Source organism: Oncorhynchus keta, chromosome 36 (assembly GCF_023373465.1).
Source record: "Oncorhynchus keta strain PuntledgeMale-10-30-2019 chromosome 36, Oket_V2, whole genome shotgun sequence".
Lineage (NCBI taxonomy): Eukaryota > Metazoa > Chordata > Actinopteri > Salmoniformes > Salmonidae > Oncorhynchus > Oncorhynchus keta.
Window position 1 is genome coordinate 8324395 of NC_068456.1, and position 18827 is coordinate 8343221.

Sequence of the window (18827 nt, forward strand, 5' to 3'; positions counted from 1 at the left end):
ATCATCAGATAGACAGGGAGCTGTGCTGAATGGAACAGAGCCTCCCAGCCATCTAAATCCCAAAGCTCCAGGGTAGTGGTTGGCTGTGGGGGAAGAGGGACAGCTTGCCCATGCTCAGTGTTTTAGTTCATGCCCAGTCTCCTAGTTAAAAGCACTCTGCAGACCCTAGAAAACCCCAATTGTTTTGCCAAAAGATTAGGCCAGCTCTGGATACCGGTTAACTATTTGGCAGAGACATTCCTCCTTTTCACTAACAAAGGGATTAGGGGTTAAATCTGGTGTGTGTGTGTGTGTGTTTTGGTTTTCTGTCCTTGTGGGGACCAGAGATTGAAATAAGGACAATTCTGACAAGTGGGGACATTTAGCTATTTTAGGCGTAGGGGTTATATTTTGGGTAACAATTAAGGTAAGGGGTCAAAATTATGGTTTTGGTTAAGGGTTTGGTTAGGGTTAGAGGTTAAGGTTAGGTTAAGGAAAATAAGATTTTGATTGGGAATCAATTGTTAGGTCCCCACAAGGATAGTAAAACAAACTTGTGTGTGTTTATTTGTGTAGATGGGAGTGGGTACACTGTCTGTGAGAGATACAGAGATCTACTGTGCTCATAAATCAATGGATGATCTTTGACCCTGTTTTTTTTTTATCTCTTCCCTCACTGTTCCTCCCCCTTTCCCACTGATTCCCAGATTCACATATTGAGAACGTCAAATATTACAGTATTTACTAGATAGTATGTTGCTGACTTAATCACACCGAGTGTAATAGTGTCATGAAATGACAAAGATAAAAGGATAACAAGGTCTTATTGTTGTACATTCTGCCATGAGATGGATTGCTCACACCTTTCTTGCACCAGTGTATTTTTAAGCATTTCACTTACCCTTGTTTGGAGTTTCACGGTTTTCCTCACAGGAGCATCGCTGTCAACATTGGAGTGTTACGATGGAGGGAATACGGCAGGACACCACTTCGCCAAATTCTCCACCCCTCATGAGAATGCAGGTATCAATAATTCAATGTACATTTCCATTGGCATTTGACCAGATTGAGGTGTGTGTTAAAAGGCCATGGAAGCAACGTGTGCCAGAATGGTTCGGGATGGAGACAAGGAGGATGTTTGTGGAGTGGTTGAAAAATGAGTTTTAATGACTCCAACCTAAGTGTATGTAAACTTCCCGACTTCAGCTGTACCTGCTATTGAGGGCTCACTGACGATTGAAGTTGAGGATTTAAACATTACTGTATCTATTGATTTGAAGACTGGACTGTTACTGATGAGCGGACAGAACTTGAGTAACACGAGGAGCGGCGATGAGAGGAGCAGGCAGGCATGCTACCAGAGTTCCCCCCCATCCCTTAAAACATTTTCTTGCCTTTTGTGGAGTCGATTCCACCCTAACCCCTTTAATGGGTGGCCTACATCATTTTTGATACAATTCCAATCTACTTACTAAAGAAATCTTGACTCCTTGTGTTACTGTGATTCCAAACTGGTCACAAGAACTCAAACCTTCTACTGTTAACTGTCCTGGTGCTCCAAACCTCCACCAGGTGGTGTAGTCAGGTTTTAATGACAATAGTACAGAAATATGCAAATGAGTGAGCTATACAGCTATACTATCTGAAGTAAGTCAAAAGATGTGTGTGTTGATCCTCCATTGACTGTGGGGGAAGCTGTAGGGGACATCTTCGTACTCGTTTAGAAATCAGTGGTGGGGGAACCTTCTACCTTCTATTTCCCGACCAACTAGGATCTGCCTGTTTAGAAAGCCAGTGCTCTCTCGCTCTGAAACACACACACACACACACACACACACACACACACACACACACACACACACACACACACACACACACACACACACACACACACACACACACACACACACACACACACACACACACACACACACACACACACACACTTTCCCATCTCTATCCAGGCCTGACCGGCGAGTCTCATCTCTGATCCCCCTAGTGTCTTTATTGACTGACTGCCCAAGCCCCCAGATCATTGTTCCCTAGATAAACTGTAAGTCTACATCTATCCCCTTAGAGCGTCTGATTACTAGCACGTCACAGACCTGGAGGTTTAATCCAGATCTTGGACTAGAATAGAGCCAAGGGGAGGGAGGGGCCAGGGCTGGAGGCAGGTTGGATTTGATGGCTGAGTGACACCAGGCATGTACCCCAGGCTAATCCCACCTTAAATAGCCCCAGGTAGGGATCTAGGGCAGTTAACACCTTGGGAGCTCTCTGAGCTGGCACACTGTCCAACACACTCCTGGACGTGCCACACACACAGGAGGAGCAGGGAGAGGACTTTTTGGAACTTATCTAGAGTGGATCCTTGGACTATAGCTGGTCCAGGATGAACTTTGCCGCCCAGTTCATCTACGCCAACTACGCCGGTGATGGATCGCCCAGGAGAGTGGGATTCAACGACAGTGAGAATGACCCCTTCTGGCAGAGGTGGGACACTACAGATTCATCCCCCACCCAGTTTACCCTACTAGACACAGAGGGATTCCCTACCTCAGCACCCCCCTCACCCCGAGGAGCCCCCAAAGCCTCCAGCTGTAGTGATTCCTGCTGTGACTCCTGTAGCGCCTCATACCCCTTCATTCTTCCCCTGCATCGCCTCTTCTCTCTACCCAAGGTCAACCAAGCCCGCCAGTCACAACCTTAACCCTCCACCATCTTCCTTCTCCTTCTTCCCGTGCCAAAACAAATCTACCAAGTCATCTACATCCACCAGTAAACCATCCAAAGCCTCTAAAGCCCTCTCTGATCCCCATCCTTCTCCACCTGAACCAGCCTCTCCACCCCATCGAGCCTCCCCTGCTCCTGCCGTCCCCTGGTCCACAGTACCTGGCGCCACAATGGAAGCTTAAAGTGTAGTTAAATTCTACCAGCTGGTTTGAATCATACCATGCAGTCTATCCATTTCAGCAGTGAATATTGTGAGCAAAATGTAGGAGCCTGTTGAGGGATACAAAATGGTCTATTACCTAATGGTTAATGTCAGTCTCTCCTCAACATTATAAAGTCAATTATACTGTCAATGTTCTATGACTGCATGCATTAGGTGTTAAAAATGATTCCTACAGTTGTGTCAAGTTGGCTTTGATGTCCTTTGCGTGGTGGATCATTCTTGAAACACACAGGAAACGTATGATTGTGAAAAACGCAGCAGCGTTGCAGTTCTTGACACAAACCGGTGCACCTGGCAGCTACTACCATACCCCGTTCAAAGGCACTTCAATCTTTTGTCTTGCCCATTCACCCTCTAAATGGCGCACATACACAATACGTCTCAATTGTCTCAAGGCTTAAAAATCCTTCTTTAACCTGTCTCTTCCACCTTCATCTACACTGACTGAAGTGGATTTAACAAAGTGACATCAATAAGGCATCATAGCTTTCACCTGGAGTCACCTGGTCAGTCTATGTCATGGAAAGAGCAGGTGTTCTTGATGTTTTGTATATTCAGTGTATAGCGGATAATATCCTGTAACTATCTGTCATAAACACAAAAACATGGTTAGATTGGTTCTCTTTGGGGGTTTAGGCTGGGTTTCTGTATATGCGCTTTGTCACATGTGCTGATGTAAGGAGGGCTTCATAAATAAATGTGAAGTTTGAAATATATTATCGATCTAATTGTCAACCATCCAAAAAATGAATTACATTACTTTGTTACTATCATGTTAAGTATTGGTATTAATAACAGTCCAATTAAATCAACAAGAAGCGTCTGTCTGATTCTACATTTCTCATCACATGCTATATATTGTTAACACTTTACAAGACACCCAGCGTTATAACACGGTCATAACCATGACATTATGTCACAACAGCTGACATTAGTTGTCATAACCTGTCATAATATGGTGATAACACTGTCATGACCCATATATTTACACTTGTTGTGACATCTATCTACCACCATAGTTATTTTATGGCTGGTTATGACACCTACATAAGAGTGTAAAAACCCACAAAACCGACTACAAAACCGACTACAAGGCAAAACATTCCGAAACACCATAGCCTAAAGTACATGTCAACAGTATGTTTGTTATGTGTGTGTGTGTATATATATATATATATCTTTATTCTTTTATTTTATTGACCATATTAAATTAACATTTTAATTGTGCACACGTTAATGTCAGACAAGCACCTACCCTAATGCTCTGTTGATGATGACTGGAATTAATGCAGGATCTGGCTTATATGATTATGATAGTCATAATGCTTCTTGACAGTGTTATAAAGTGACGTAGGCCTATCTGGCTTATATGATTATGATGGTCATAATGCTTCTTGACAGTGTTATAAAGTGTATTTTCTTAGTCCAAGTAAAGTGACACAGGATGGTCATAATGCTTCTCGACAGTGTTATAAAGTTACGTAGGCCTATCTGGCTTATATGATTATGATAGTCATAATGCTTCTTGACAGTGTTATAAAGTGACGTAGGCCTATCTGGCTTATATGATTATGATGGTCATAATGCTTCTTGACAGTGTTATAAAGTGACGTAGGCCTATCTGGCTTATATGATTATGATGGTCATAATGCTTCTTGACAGTGTTATAAAGTGACGTAGGCCTATCTGGCTTATATGATTATGATGGTCATAATGATTCTTGACAGTGTCATAAAGTGTATTTTCTTAGTGTAAAGTGACACAGGATGGTTATAATGCTTCTCGACAGTGTTATAAAGGCCTATCTGGCTTATATGATTATGATGGTCATAATGCTTCTTGACAGTGTTATAAAGTGACGTAGGCCTATCTGGCTTATATGATTATGATGGTCATAATGCTTCTTGACAGTGTTATAAAGTGACGTAGGCCTATCTGGCTTATATGATTATGATGGTCATAATGCTTCTTGACAGTGTCATAAAGTGTATTTTCGTAGGCCTATCTGTAATATGATTATGATGGTCATAATGATTCTTGACAGTGTTATAAAGTGTATTTTCTTAGTCCAAGTAAAGTGATTAGGATGGTTATAATGCTTCTTGACAGTGTTATAAAGTGACGTAGGCCTATCTCTCTTATATGATTATGATGGTCATAATGCTTCTTGACAGTGTTATAAAGTGACGTAGGCCTATCTGGCTTATATGATTATAATGGTCATAATGCTTCTTGACAGTGTTATAAAGTGTATTTTCGTAGGCCTATCTGGCTTATATGATTATAATGGTCATAATGCTTCTTGACAGTGTCATAAAGTGTATTTTCTTAGTCCAAGTAAAGTGACTCAGGATGGTCATAATGCTTCTTGACAGTGTTATAAAGTGACGTAGGCCTATCTGGCTTATATGATTATGATAGTCATAATGCTTCTTGACAGTGTTATAAAGTGACGTAGGCCTATCTGGCTTATATGATTATGATGGTCATAATGCTTCTTGACAGTGTCATAAAGTGACGTAGGCCTATCTGGCTTATATGATTATGATAGTCATAATGCTTCTTGACAGTGTCATAAAGCGACGTAGGCCTATCTGGCTTATATGATTATGATGGTCATAATGATTCTTGACAGTGTTATAAAGTGACGTAGGCCTATCTGGCTTATATGATTATGATGGTCTTAATGCTTCTTGACAGTGTCATAAAGTGACGTAGGCCTATCTGGCTTATATGATTATGATGGTCTTAATGCTTCTTGACAGTGTCATAAAGTGACGTAGGCCTATCTGGCTTATATGATTATGATGGTCATAATGCTTCTTGACAGTGTTATAAAGTGACGTAGGCCTATCTGGCTTATATGATTATGATAGTCATAATGCTTCTTGACAGTGTCATAAAGTGACGTAGGCCTATCTGGCTTATATGATTATGATGGTCATAATGCTTCTTGACAGTGTCATAAAGTGACGTAGGCCTATCTGGCTTATATGATTATGATGGTCATAATGCTTCTTGACAGTGTCATAAAGTGACGTAGGCCTATCTGGCTTATATGATTATGATGGTCATAATGCTTCTTGACAGTGTCATAAAGTGACGTAGGCCTATCTGGCTTATATGATTATGATGGTCATAATGCTTCTTGACAGTGTTATAAAGTGACGTAGGCCTATCTGGCTTATATGATTATGATGGTCATAATGATTCTTGACAGTGTCATAAAGTGTATTTTCTTAGTCCAAGTAAAGTGACACAGGATGGTCATAATGCTTCTCGACAGTGTTATAAAGTGACGTAGGCCTATCTGTCTTATATGATTATGATGGTCATAATGATTCTTGACAGTGTTATAAAGTGACGTAGGCCTATCTGGCTTATATGATTATGATGGTCATAATGATTCTTGACAGTGTTATAAAGTGACGTAGGCCTATCTGGCTTATATGATTATAATGGTCATAATGCTTCTTGACAGTGTCATAAAGTGTATTTTCTTAGTCCAAGTAAAGTGACACAGGATGGTCATAATGCTTCTTGACAGTGTTATAAAGTGTGTTTTCTACAAGGTACTTAAAATAGGATGAGAAAAAATATGACTGTAAAGAATTGATTACAACAACAACAAAGGATTTAAGAAACAAACTTTCAAACGAAAATATACTTCTTGGCAGGGAAAAAGTTATTGGAATTCAATGTTAGTTTTGACACTTATGTAGGTGTCATAACCAACCATTCAACCAATCCTTCCAACCATTCCCTAGCCGTGTGTGTGTGTGTGTGTGTGTGTGTGTGTGTGTGTGTGTGTGTGTGTGTGTGTGTGTGTGTGTGTGTGTGTGTGTGTGTGTGTGTGTGTGTGTGTGTGTGTGTGTGTGTGTGTGTGTGTGTGTGTGTGTGTGTGTGTGTGTGTGTGTGTGTGTGTGTGTGTGTGTGTGTGTGTGTGTGTGTGTGTGAGAGAGCGGTGTGCGTGCTTGAATGTGTGTGGTTAATAGGCCAAAACTCTGGTAATCATAAGGGACACCCTTGTGTACCTGGACATGGAAGGATCTATGTAGATGATCTTCTAGTGTACAAAGAACAAGGTCACTGCCATCCCTCCCAGATAATGTAAAGCAATGGCTTATTCCCACATGTTCTCACACACACGTACAAACCTTACTCCCAAAACCTCCACCCAGTCTATCAGAAGACAAGGTGAACCGATTACCATATTATTTCCTATTAAATGCTTTCAGAAACAGAAATGATAAGGGTTAGGGCTCAATTTGGCATTTAGAAATGATCTCCTCCTGCTCACTCTCGTCACTCTACATTATTAGAAAAAAAGGTGCTATCTAGAACCTAAAAGGGTTCTTTGGCTGACCCCATAGTAGAATCCTTTGAAGAATCCATTTTGGTTCCAGGTAGAACACTTTTGGTTCCAGGTGGAACCCTCGTGGCTTCCATCTGGGACCTTTTCCACAGAGGGTTCTAGATGGAACCAAAAAATGGTCATACCTGGAACCAAAAAGGGTTATCCTACGGGGATAGCCGAAGAATCCTTTTTTTCTGAGAGATTGCAGCCCATTGCTAAGAGTGTTGACCTGAAATGCATGTGTATAACGGTAAGAGCTTTATCCAACACTACAGAAACCCAAACACTACTCTTCAAGCCCTGTTTCTCTCCCTCTCTCCACCAGCGAGGAGCAGCGTCTTGGGTCAACTAAACAGGGCTGCTCCACCTCCTCCAAGAGTACCTGCAACAAGGACGCCCCCGTCTGTAACGGGGTTGCGGGCTGGCGGCCCACCCTCATCCACCCAGAGCGCCTGAAGGACTTTGGTATTGAGGAGGAGGAGTGCCTCAATGGGAAAGTCAAAACGTTTGAGACCAAGGTGGTGGGCGCTCCTGAGATCCAGCTAATGGACCCACCCAAGACTAACAAGAAGAGAGGCAGCGAGCGCAAAGCAGTCCCACCACCCAAGCCTGAGTACCTCCGCTTCGAGGACATCAGTGCTGCAGCCTTCAAAATCCAGTCAGCGATGCAGAAGACGCCTTGTACGGTATGCCCGCTCCAGTTCAGAGCCTTCTGTACACCCTTGGAAATAAGGTACTACCTATAACCATAAAGGGATCTTTGGAAGTCCCCAGCCTGTAGGAGTCTAGAACCAATTTGTATCCAGGTAAAACCTTGGTTATTTTATGGAGGGACGGTCAAAGAACCTTTTTATTCTAGGTAGTAGTTTGTTTTCTAAAAGTAAATACTTTAGATGATGGCTCCTGCTTCATGCAGAAGCTTATTCGCATCCTGCCTCTTTGTGTTCCCAGTACTCCAGACTGTCCAAACAGTATGGCATGGAGATCTTCCTAAAGAAGGAGCTCCTCCACTACACAGGCTCCGTAAAGGAGAGAGGCGTTTTATACCTACTCACCTCCCTCAACCAGGTATGAATCCCAATGCATTTCCCAAATCATCCCAGCTGGGGAACAGCTCATTTATCATAACAAGTAACCAACAAGCTAACAAGTAGCTAACACATAGGGTTGCATAATTCCTGGAACTTTCAAAAAATGACCTGTTTTTCCCAAAATCCCAGTTGGAGGAGTCCTGGAATCGGGAGGGAATAAGCAGGAAATCCGGAATTTTCCAACTTTCAATTTCTGAAAAAACTGGGAACTTATTGAAGGTTCCAGGAATTCTGCAACCCTGCTAACAAGAAGCTAACAAGCAAAATAAATAATAATCACTTGATCAGTTAGCTAACTCATATCCCTCTCCACAGGAGCAGCAGAAGAAGGGGGTGATCGTAGCTAAAGACTGTAGCTTCTCCATGGCCGTGGCTCACCATGCGGTGGAGTTGAGGATCCCAGTGTTTGTCATCATGCCAGCCAGCTGTGCCCAGCCCCACCTCAGGGTGTACCGAGACTACGGCGCCATGGTCATCTCCTATGGTAGTACCGCCAGGGACTCCCTGAACCACGCCCGCCACCTGGCCAAGGAGAACGGATACCTCTGCCTGGAAGAGTACGTCACCTTGGAGATAGACTGCTTCGGTGGTTACCCCACATAGATGGGTGCCAGTCCCCATAGCTCTCCTTTGTCTCAAACCATGTACTATACAGTGGGGACAATGTGGCCCTGGTACATGGACACATGGTTATATTGTATCTCTCTCTGTCTTTCTATTTTCTCTCTTCCTCTTCTATCTCTCTCAGGGATGATAGTGCTGTGTACTTGGCAGGGCTGGGCACAGTAGGCATGGAGATCTATGAGCAGGTGCCCAAACTAGATGCAGTCATTGTGCCCACAGGTGGGCAGTGTAGTCTACTGGTCAGCACAGCAGCAGCCATCAAACACCTCAACTCACGCATCACTGTCATAGTAAGTGTTTCCTCACTCTCAATATTTGTTTTGTGTACTATTGTCACAGTGAGTAAGATGTAGCCATGCTCTCCAAAATCTCCCAAAAGAATATTGGGATTCATGTACCACGTTCTCTTTGACAGGGAGTTGAACCAGAAGGATTCCCGCTGCTACTACAGTCCCTCAAAACAGGCAGCCCAGTGGCTAGTGAACTTTACAACGTCCCCAACAGGAAGCTTTATGGAGGTACTGTGCCCTTGTACCCCTGTAGGCTATCTGAAACCAAACCTACTCCCTGTGATATGGTCTTTCTTTTTCTTAAATAGATCTCAATTGTCATGGCACAACTCACTGAACCTAACGCCTATATCCTGCTCTCTATCCCCAGATCTATTTGAGCACTCACTGGGGACCCACACCTTCCAGTTGGCTAAGAAATATGTGGACAAAGTCGTTACTGTCAGGTACTACATCTCTATGGAAGGGGCGAGTATCTCTCGCCACACATTTGCCATAGTCATAGTTTTCTACATATATGGACATAGACGTCCCTCAGTTCCCCAGGGCCCTGAGTGTTTCCAGGGCTCTAAATTGGTAGCACTAATGCGCCCAACTTTAAAAAGGTTAGAAGCACCAAAGTATTTGGGAACACCAGAAAAGTGATTAGGCCCATATGAATCCTATCTTGGAGGAGCTATCTAAGATCCCCTTTCCTTTCTTTCAGGGCCATCTTACTGGGCCAGGTTGTTAGCCAGCTAGGTAACATGGGTTAGCGGCCCGCTTGACAAGGTTTATGAAATTATCAAATGAGACCTGAGAATCTGCAGTAGACAGGGAAAAAATGTATCTCCTGTCATATGAGTTATACATGTTGAACGGTTTGGGCCAGAGACGAGCAGTTCTATGTGTTGCAAAGCTTCTCACAGGTGGGGTGCAAAGGGAAGTGAACACTGCCTCTACCTCGCTCTCCAATCAAGGTGCTTGAACTGAGGCGCAAACAGAGTGTTGAAAAGCAAAAATGTGTCTCTGCCTTAGCCTTTTACAGATAGAAAAGAAGGAAGCTTTTGTATATTTCTACATGGTCTCTAATGGGTTCAGGGACTAATCTCAATGGGAATAAAACTCAAAACGTGATTAGTTGCAATAATCCAACCAATAGCCGGTCATTTTTAAATATTTAAAAGTCTTCTTTATTTTTGTCTGTAAGACCTAGAACAAATATAAGGGCCGATGTTGGTTAAACTTCTAGTAATAAACAAGCACTTAAGAGTAGCTGAATTTCCTCTCACTCTCACAGATGAGGTGAAATAAAACAATCTATTGACTTTGCTCGCTGCAATATGATGCAAATGTAACAACAGCCAGAGCGTAGTGGACAAGAAACACAAATATATATATATTTAACCTTTATTCAACTAGGCAAGTCAGTTAAGAACAAATTCTTATTTACAATGACTGCCTAACTTAGCTTGTTGCGTCTAACAACACAAATATAATTTTGCCATTCAATGTATTATCTGGGAAAATATGTTTCCAGACCCACTTCCAGCTCATACAGCTAAATATTTAGGAGCATATGGGAGCAAGATTGTGCAGTAGTGTTTTGACAATATTATTGTCCTTTAGCACTGTTGTTGTTCTCTCTCTCTGAGACTCCCTGACCTCTATCTATTCTCCTCAGAGAAGAGGACTCTCTGGTAGCCATGCTGAGGTTCCAGGAGTTTGAACGCTCCACAGTGGACACAGAGGGAGCCATGGGACTAGCGGCCATCTTGGCTGGGCAACTACCAGAGCTAAAGGGCAAAAGGTGGGTTTACACACTGTAACAAAACATAGGAGTGAATCCTAAGACTTTGCCTCCCATTGACATACTGTAAATGCATGACTTCATGACAATTGGACTTAAGTGGAAACTAGGATTCACACCATAGTGTCCTAAATGTAACCTGTTGATATTCCGATGAACTGATTCTGCATCTATCTCCTTGTCTGCCCGCTGCAGGGTAGCTGTGGTGGTTAGCAGTGCTAACATGGAGTTGGACCTGATCAGACAGTGTGTTGACCGCGCCCTGGTTCTGGATGACCGAGTCAGCAAGTTTACAGTGCAGCTGGGGGACTTTCCGGGGGACATGGCCAAGCTACTGGACATGCTGGCAAGAGAGGACATCAAGTGAGCTAACACTAACAAAATAACAGATAGTTATGACCTATACTGTACATTTGAATATAAATACCCTAGTGTATAAGAGGTTGATTACTCTCTATTTATCTGAAACACACACACACGTCACACATATCAGTGTGTGGTCATACAGACTGACAATAACCCAGTACTGCCAGAGCTTATTGATCAACAAATTCCTGATATCTGTGCTACATATGGATAGAGATGAGTGTGTATAGTTAGATTACGGTGCGCATATTTAGACAACTCTCTCTTAGTGACAGTAATGCCATTGTGACCAATCTGTCCATGTGACCCTGTTCCCCCACATCCAATCACGTCAGAATAAGCCACAGGACAGGGGTAGGCTTTAACTGGCAGGATGATCAGTCTGGACATACAAATCCTCTAACACAAAGAACAATGTGAATTTAGTCTGCTCCTCTCTTCCTTCTCATCCACTGTTTCTTTCTCTTGTTCTTTTCATCCTCCATCTCACTATCTCTCTTTTTCTCTCTCTCTCTCTCTCAGGCTGTTGGATATTTGCCACCGGAGACACAGTGACAAAGGCGATCTCTTCAAGGCCCAGGTACGACAGCATTAGCCTTCATCCCAGCTCTCTCGCCGCTTCCCCCCGACATCCACTCAACTGCTTCTCCAATGACTGTACATATGAAGCGCTTCTCACACTGCCGCTGCAAATGAAACCCTGGCTCGTTGCCGCTGTGTTGGCAGTGCAGGGTGGTGTGAGATAAGTGGTGGATTCCGGGTACAGTGCTGCTAGACAATGTGTCAATATGTGATTGTTTTGGAAGTGGTTTATGACTCACAATTTCTGATTGAGCCGTTGCCTACTAATGTCATGCCTAATTTAAAGTTCTAGATGTGTGATGTCAACTGACTGTAAAGTTGGTAGCTGTAAAATAATTTATGTGAAGGTAAAGGTAGAATACTATGTTACCACAATGTAGCAGATTAAGGATAGTCATAGAATTCTGACAGACTGGAGTCAATTGGGATTTCAGGTGTGTTGAGTGTGCTGGGAGCGTGTTGGGTCGCAGGTTGACATAAAGTCCAGTCAACTTTGTTCTAAGGGCAGAAAGAATCTGATAGGTTTAGGGCAGCACAAATCTATTTCTTGAACTGCATTGTTGGTTAAGGGCTTGTAAATGAGCATTTCATGGTAAGGTCTTCCCCTGTTTTATTCGGCGCATGTGACAAATAAAAATTGATTTGATTTATGTCACCAAAAAAAGCATAACCTTCATAACTTATAAAGGTCATGTTAACTGACTGATATTATCTCATAGAATTTATAAGATCTCCTACACCTGTTACCTCAGACCTTATTTTTGGCATTTATCCAAAAAAAACCTATTATTTCCCCATTTATTTTCCCCATATGAATGGTTGAAAGAACCAGAAGTAACTTATTGTTTTTTTTAGGACTACAAGCTGGTGGGCTCTATTGAATTCTATTGAATTCCCCATTGAATGGGGAATATTTAAACAATGCTATGTAACCTAATGTCTAGAAGTAAAACAATATTCAAAATTCTAAAGGTTGACCTAACTCTAAAGATATGGGTGGAGTTTAACAGATGCACAACTTTTGAAAACATGGCGCAGGTTAGAACTCAGAATCTTGTAAATAAAAATGTCATTTACATGTTGAATTGTTTTGAAATCATTATTGTGCTACAGTAGTCAGACAAATGTGACAATATCTCTACGGTACAAATCAAATCAAATGTATTTATATAGCCCTTCGTACATCAGCTGATATCTCAAAGTGCTGTACAGAAACCCAGCCTAAAACCCCAAACAGCAAGCAATGCAGGTGTAGAAGCACGGTGGCTAGGAAAAACTCCCTAGAAAGGCCAAAACCTAGGAAGAAACCTAGAGAGGAACCAGGCTATGTGGGGTGGCCAGTCCTCTTCTGGCTGTGCCGGGTGGAGCTTATAACAGAACATGGCTAAGATGTTCAAATGTTCATAAATGACCAGCATGGTCAAATAATAATAATCACAGGCAGAACAGTTGAAACTGGAGCAGCAGCACGGCCAGGTGGACTGGGGACAGCAAGGAGTCATCATGCCAGGTAGTCCTGAGGCATGGTCCTAGGGCTCAGGTCCTCCGAGAGAGAAAGAGTGAATTAGAGAGCATACTTAAATTCACACAGGACACCAGATAGAACAGGAGAACTACTCCAGATATAACAAACTGACCCTAGTCCCCGGACACATACACTACTGCAGCATAAATACTGGAGGCTGAGACAGGAGGGGTCAGGAGACACTGTGGCCCCATCCGATGATACCCCCGGACAGGGCCAAACAGGAAGGATATAACCCCACCCACTTTAATTCCTAGAGGCAATTAGGAGGCCTGCGTCTTGTGACCGTAGCGTATGTGTAGGTATGTACGGCAGGACCAAATCAGAGAGATAGGTAGGAGCAAGCCCATGTAATGCTTTGTAGGTTAGCAGTAAAACCTTGAAATCAGCCCTTGCATTGACAGGAAGCCAGTGTAGGGAGGCTAGCACTGGGGTTCTAGTCAGGATTCTAGCAGCCGTATTTAGCACTAACTGAAGTTTATTGTGTGCTTTATCCGGGTAGCCGGAAAGTAGAGCATTGCAGTAGTCTAACCTAGAAGTAACAAAAGCATGGATTAATTTTTCTGCATCATTTTTGGACAGAAAGTTTCTGATTTTTGCAATGTTACTTAGATGGAAAAAAGCTGTCCTTGAAACAGTCTTGATATGTTCGTTAAAAGAGAGATCAGGGTCCAGAGTAACGCCGAGGTCCTTCACAGTTTTATTTGAGACGACAGTACAACCATTAATATTAATTTTCAGATTCAACAGAAGATCTCTTTGTTTCTTGGGACCAAGAACAAGCATCTCTGTTTTGTCCGAGTTTAAAAGTAGAAACTGGTCTCCTGACTTGAAAACAATAAAATGTAGCAAACTAGTAACAACATGCTAAGCTAATCAGAGCAAGCTGGCTAGCTAAGCATTTAGAAACCTCTTAGCTATTCATGTTGACTAAATAAATAGAGCTAATATATAAGAAAGTCAGCTAGCATTTGCTTCATTGAAATGTTAAAGGCGCAATATGTAACTTTTTTGGTAATCCGACCAAATTCACAAAGAAATGTGAGATATAGATCCGTCATTCTCATTGAAAGCAAGTCCAAGAAGCGGTAGCTCTGTTCTATGTGCACTATTCCTATGCTTCCCGTTCTTAAGTTTAGTTTTTGCGTCTTTTACTTTTGGTTTTGTACACTAGCTTCAAACAGCGGAAAATACTATTTTTGTTTATGGAAAAAATATTTCACAGCGGTTTACAATGATTCTCTACACCATACTTGCTTGTTTTAGGCTAACTAAATTAGGCAAACTAATTATATTTTTGCAACCAGGAAATCGCGGAGCGATTTCTGCATCGGACATCTTTACATTGAAGAAGCTATATGAACAAAAATGTGGATGGACAGTGAAGCTGCAGCAACGTAAAATGCTAAGCTAAACGGAACTAGTTGGCTAGCAGATAGCCATCTCTTACTAACGTTGAGTCATAGAATAGAGCTAGATTGCTAGGTCTCAAATATACCAGTAAGTCAACTCCCACTTAAAATATTTACTTGAGTAAGCGAATTATATCAACTTAAAAATTGGAATGAACTGTTATGCTTCCCTGGAGGAAGAAATGTAAAATGCTACACTAAACTGAACTAGCAGGCTAAGCAAATGTTAAATCATAAGTTAGAGCTGGGTCTCAAATATGCCAGTAAATTAGAAAATTATATGGAGCAAAAATGATTGGTAATATTAAGCCTAATAAATTAGAAATTAGTATACCCTGTTTAAATGCTGCTCCTGGGGCAGTAATATTAGTTTGGGTGAAGATAACTATAGGATATAATTCAGATAAGTCATGGCTGCCTCTAGGGCAGTAAATACTACGTTTTGTGCTTCAAGTCTGCCCTTAGGACATCAAGTGATCTTGACCCAAACTAAAATGAATGCCCCTGGGTAAGCATTTAAACAGTGCATTCAAATGGCTGCCCTGGGGGCAGTTCAGACTTTTTAAAATGACCTTTTGTGCTTGAAGTCTGTCCTTATGGCCTATAAGTAGTTTGACCCAAACTAACATTTCTGCCCCAATGGCAGCATAAACTGTATCTAGCTATTTCTATTTTATGATTCAACATTAGTAGGAGATAGCTTAACATTTTACGTTTCTGCCCCCAGGGAAGCATAACCGTCCATTCACATTTTTCAGTTTAAATAGCTTATTCAATTAAATATTTTGATAAAGTGTGATCTGATTAACTACTGTATTTGAGACATAGCTAGTTATATTATATGACTCAACATTAATAAGAGATAGCTAGCCAACTAGCACTGTTTAGCTTAGATATATCTACTCGGCTGACCCCGGGGCAGCATACCTGTCCATCCCAGTTTTTTAAAGGTTATATAGCTTATTCAATAAAGCAAATGTTAGCTGACTTACTATATATATATTAGCTAGCGCTATCTATTTAATCAGCATGAGTAGTTAAAAAGGTTAGCTAGCAAGCGTGCTCTGATTAGTTTAGCATGTTGCTGCTATCTTGCTACATTTTAGTATTTGCCTCAAGTCAGGAGACAAGTTGCATTTTATAGATATTGTCACATTTGTCTGACTACTGTAATACAATAATGATTTCAAAATGTTACATGTAAATTAAAGTTTCATTTACAAGATTCTGAGTTCTAACGTATATACTGTACTCTATATCATCTACTGCAATACATGTATCACTAGCCACTTTAAACTATGCCACTTTGTTTACATACTCATCTAATATGTATATACTGTACTCGATACCATCTACTGCATCTTGCCTATGCCGCTCTGTACCATCACTCATTCATATATCTTTATGTACATATTCTTTATCCCTTTACACTTATATGTATAAGGTAGTAGTTTTGGAATTGTTAGCTAGATTACTCGTTGGTTATTACTGCATTGTCGGAACTAGAAGCACAAGCATTTCGCAACACTTGCATTAACATCTGCTAACCATGTGTATGTGACAAATAAAATTTGATTTGATTTAACCTGCGCTATACGGGCACAAGCCGAGAACCAAATGCAGACACAGGAGGCAGATGGTAGAGCTTCAATATTTATTATAACGAAGGGAGTAGGCAAAGGCAGGTGGGGGACAGGCGAGAGTTCATATACCAGGTCAGGCAGGTGGGTTCAGAGTCAGGACAGGCAAAGGTCGAAACCAGGAGGACGAGAAACAAACAGACTGGGGAAAAATAGGATAATGTATAAGTGGGTCAATGTATAATTAGTTTAGACACTCCATTGTTTGTATGCAGTTGACGGAGAGTCTGTGTATGTAGCACTATCAGTGAAAGATTATTAGGATTAAATCTGTGTTGTGTGCCCACAGGTGGAGTGTGTAGTGGAGACCAGGGATAAGACACAGAGCACTCAGCTCCGCAGGATACTGTCTGAGCGCTACCCCACACTACACTGGCTGGACCGGTGATCAACACTTGTCATGGCTCTCAATCTGACCATCCACACACACACATGTACAGTACCAGTCAAAAGTTGACACACCTACTCATTCAAGGGTTTTTATTTATTTGTACTATTTTCTACATTGTAGAATAATAGTGAATACATCAAAACTATGAAATAACACATGGAATCATGTAGTAACCAAAAAAGTGTTGTGTTGAATGCCAAGAGTGTGCAAAGCTGTCAAGGCAAAGGGTATTTACATAAATAAATCAAAATACATTTTTGATTTTGCAAACACTTTTTTTGGTTACTACATGATTCCATGTGTTATTTCATAGTTTTGATGTCTTCACTATTATCTACAATGTAGAAAATAAAGAAAAACCCTTGAATGAATAGGTGTGTCCAAACTTTTGACTGGTACTGTATGTGCGCACATGCACGTCACACCCACACTGAAACAGAAACTTTGTGAATATGTATCCAAACTAACACATAATACATGCATTGAAATCTTTGCTGCAGAGAGGAGATAAAATTAAATATGGGAATACATGGCATTTACTGCATATTCTGCTCTGATGAGAAAACAATACTTTCACCCAACACTTCTGTTATTAGGGAGCTCATGTGGTACTTTTAGGCCAGTATCACGGACACAGATTAAGCTCAACTAGTCCTGGACTAAAAAAATCTATTTCAATGGAGATTCTCCATTGAGCATACTTTTTAGTCTGGAACTAGGCTTAATCTGTGCCTCAAACAGGCCCGTTGAGTGTGATAATGATTAACATTCCAGAGGGTCACGCCAGTGCATAAACTACTATCCTACAGTCTACTCATGGTTAGCCCCTAGTTAGGAGCTAGCATTTTAATGTGGTTTCTCCTTACAAACCACTACTGTTCCATTGAGAGAAATAATAACACATTAAGTATATAGTATTTTCAATACACATTGTTTTTGAATTGTTGTACATATCTACATAACAACAGGGGCCGTGTCAATCATCACAAATATGTTCTGGAAATAAAAGATGATGATAATGATGTATTCAACCATTTGTCTTCGTAATTTTTATATCCAGTAAAGATGAGATAGGATCAGGTAAGGTCAGCCAATAAGATCAACTGCACAACATGTTATTCATAGCTGTGTTAGAGCATCTGCTTACCATCTACCCATCAATGAATTAGATTGTGGGAAGTGGGAACTAAAGAAAGTCGGCCAACTGTTCCTTGTATAGAATCAGACCTGATCCTCTTACTCCCACTCCCTGTTGAGAGAGAGAGGATGAGCGAGAGAGATCTTGAAATTAAAGTTACCTCATAGTTCAGAAGATGACATCTCGTTGATTTAATGATTGGAGACAGCGCCAGAGGAGAGATGGGATGATTAAGACAGGCTAATTCCTAAATTCGTTAGCAGAGGACATTCTGACCCCACCGTGCTACTTTGGCCTGGTCAGTACTAAGAAACAGTTTTTCACACACGACAGTGACCAGGGTTTACCTAGAAAGGTGCAACAAACAAAAAAACATCCAGTCAGGTGGCAGTCCTGTGGGCGAAAACAGCTCGTTGATGAGAGGTCGAAGGAGAATGGTAAGAATCGTGCTAGCTAACAGGCGGGCCACAAATAGGCAAATAACGGCGCATTACAACAGTGGTGTGCAGACCGACATCTCGGAAAGCAGAACTCATCGGTCCTCGTCACAGATGGGCTGTTGCAGCTGATGAACACACCGGGTTCCACTCCTATCGGCGGAAAAACAAGAAGATGTCAGGGATTTTAGAACTACTTCAGATAAGGTCTGTGTTTTGTGTAGGCTTACCCTGGCATGACATTTAGATA

The 18827-nt window shown here is 41.6% G+C and overlaps 1 protein-coding gene across 2 annotated transcripts; it reads left to right on the top strand.

Annotated features, from left to right (window-relative positions):
• On the top strand, window positions 1–18027 carry LOC118369897 (uncharacterized). Of its 2 annotated transcripts, none has more exons than XM_035754673.2 (11): window positions 1–1002; window positions 7618–7978; window positions 8244–8360; window positions 8699–8940; window positions 9132–9297; window positions 9423–9525; window positions 9668–9743; window positions 10961–11086; window positions 11282–11449; window positions 11975–12032; window positions 16901–18027. In XM_035754673.2, the coding sequence occupies exons 2-11, from the start codon at window positions 7838–7840 to the stop codon at window positions 16997–16999; spliced, it is 1296 nt and encodes a 431-aa protein (XP_035610566.1). In that variant the 5' UTR covers window positions 1–1002; window positions 7618–7837; the 3' UTR covers window positions 17000–18027. The 2 variants fall into 2 exon arrangements, with proteins under 2 accessions (XP_035610566.1, XP_035610565.1); XM_035754672.2 differs by lacking the exon at window positions 1–1002 and adding an exon at window positions 2251–2472.
• Window positions 18028–18827: the final 800 nt, after the last annotated feature.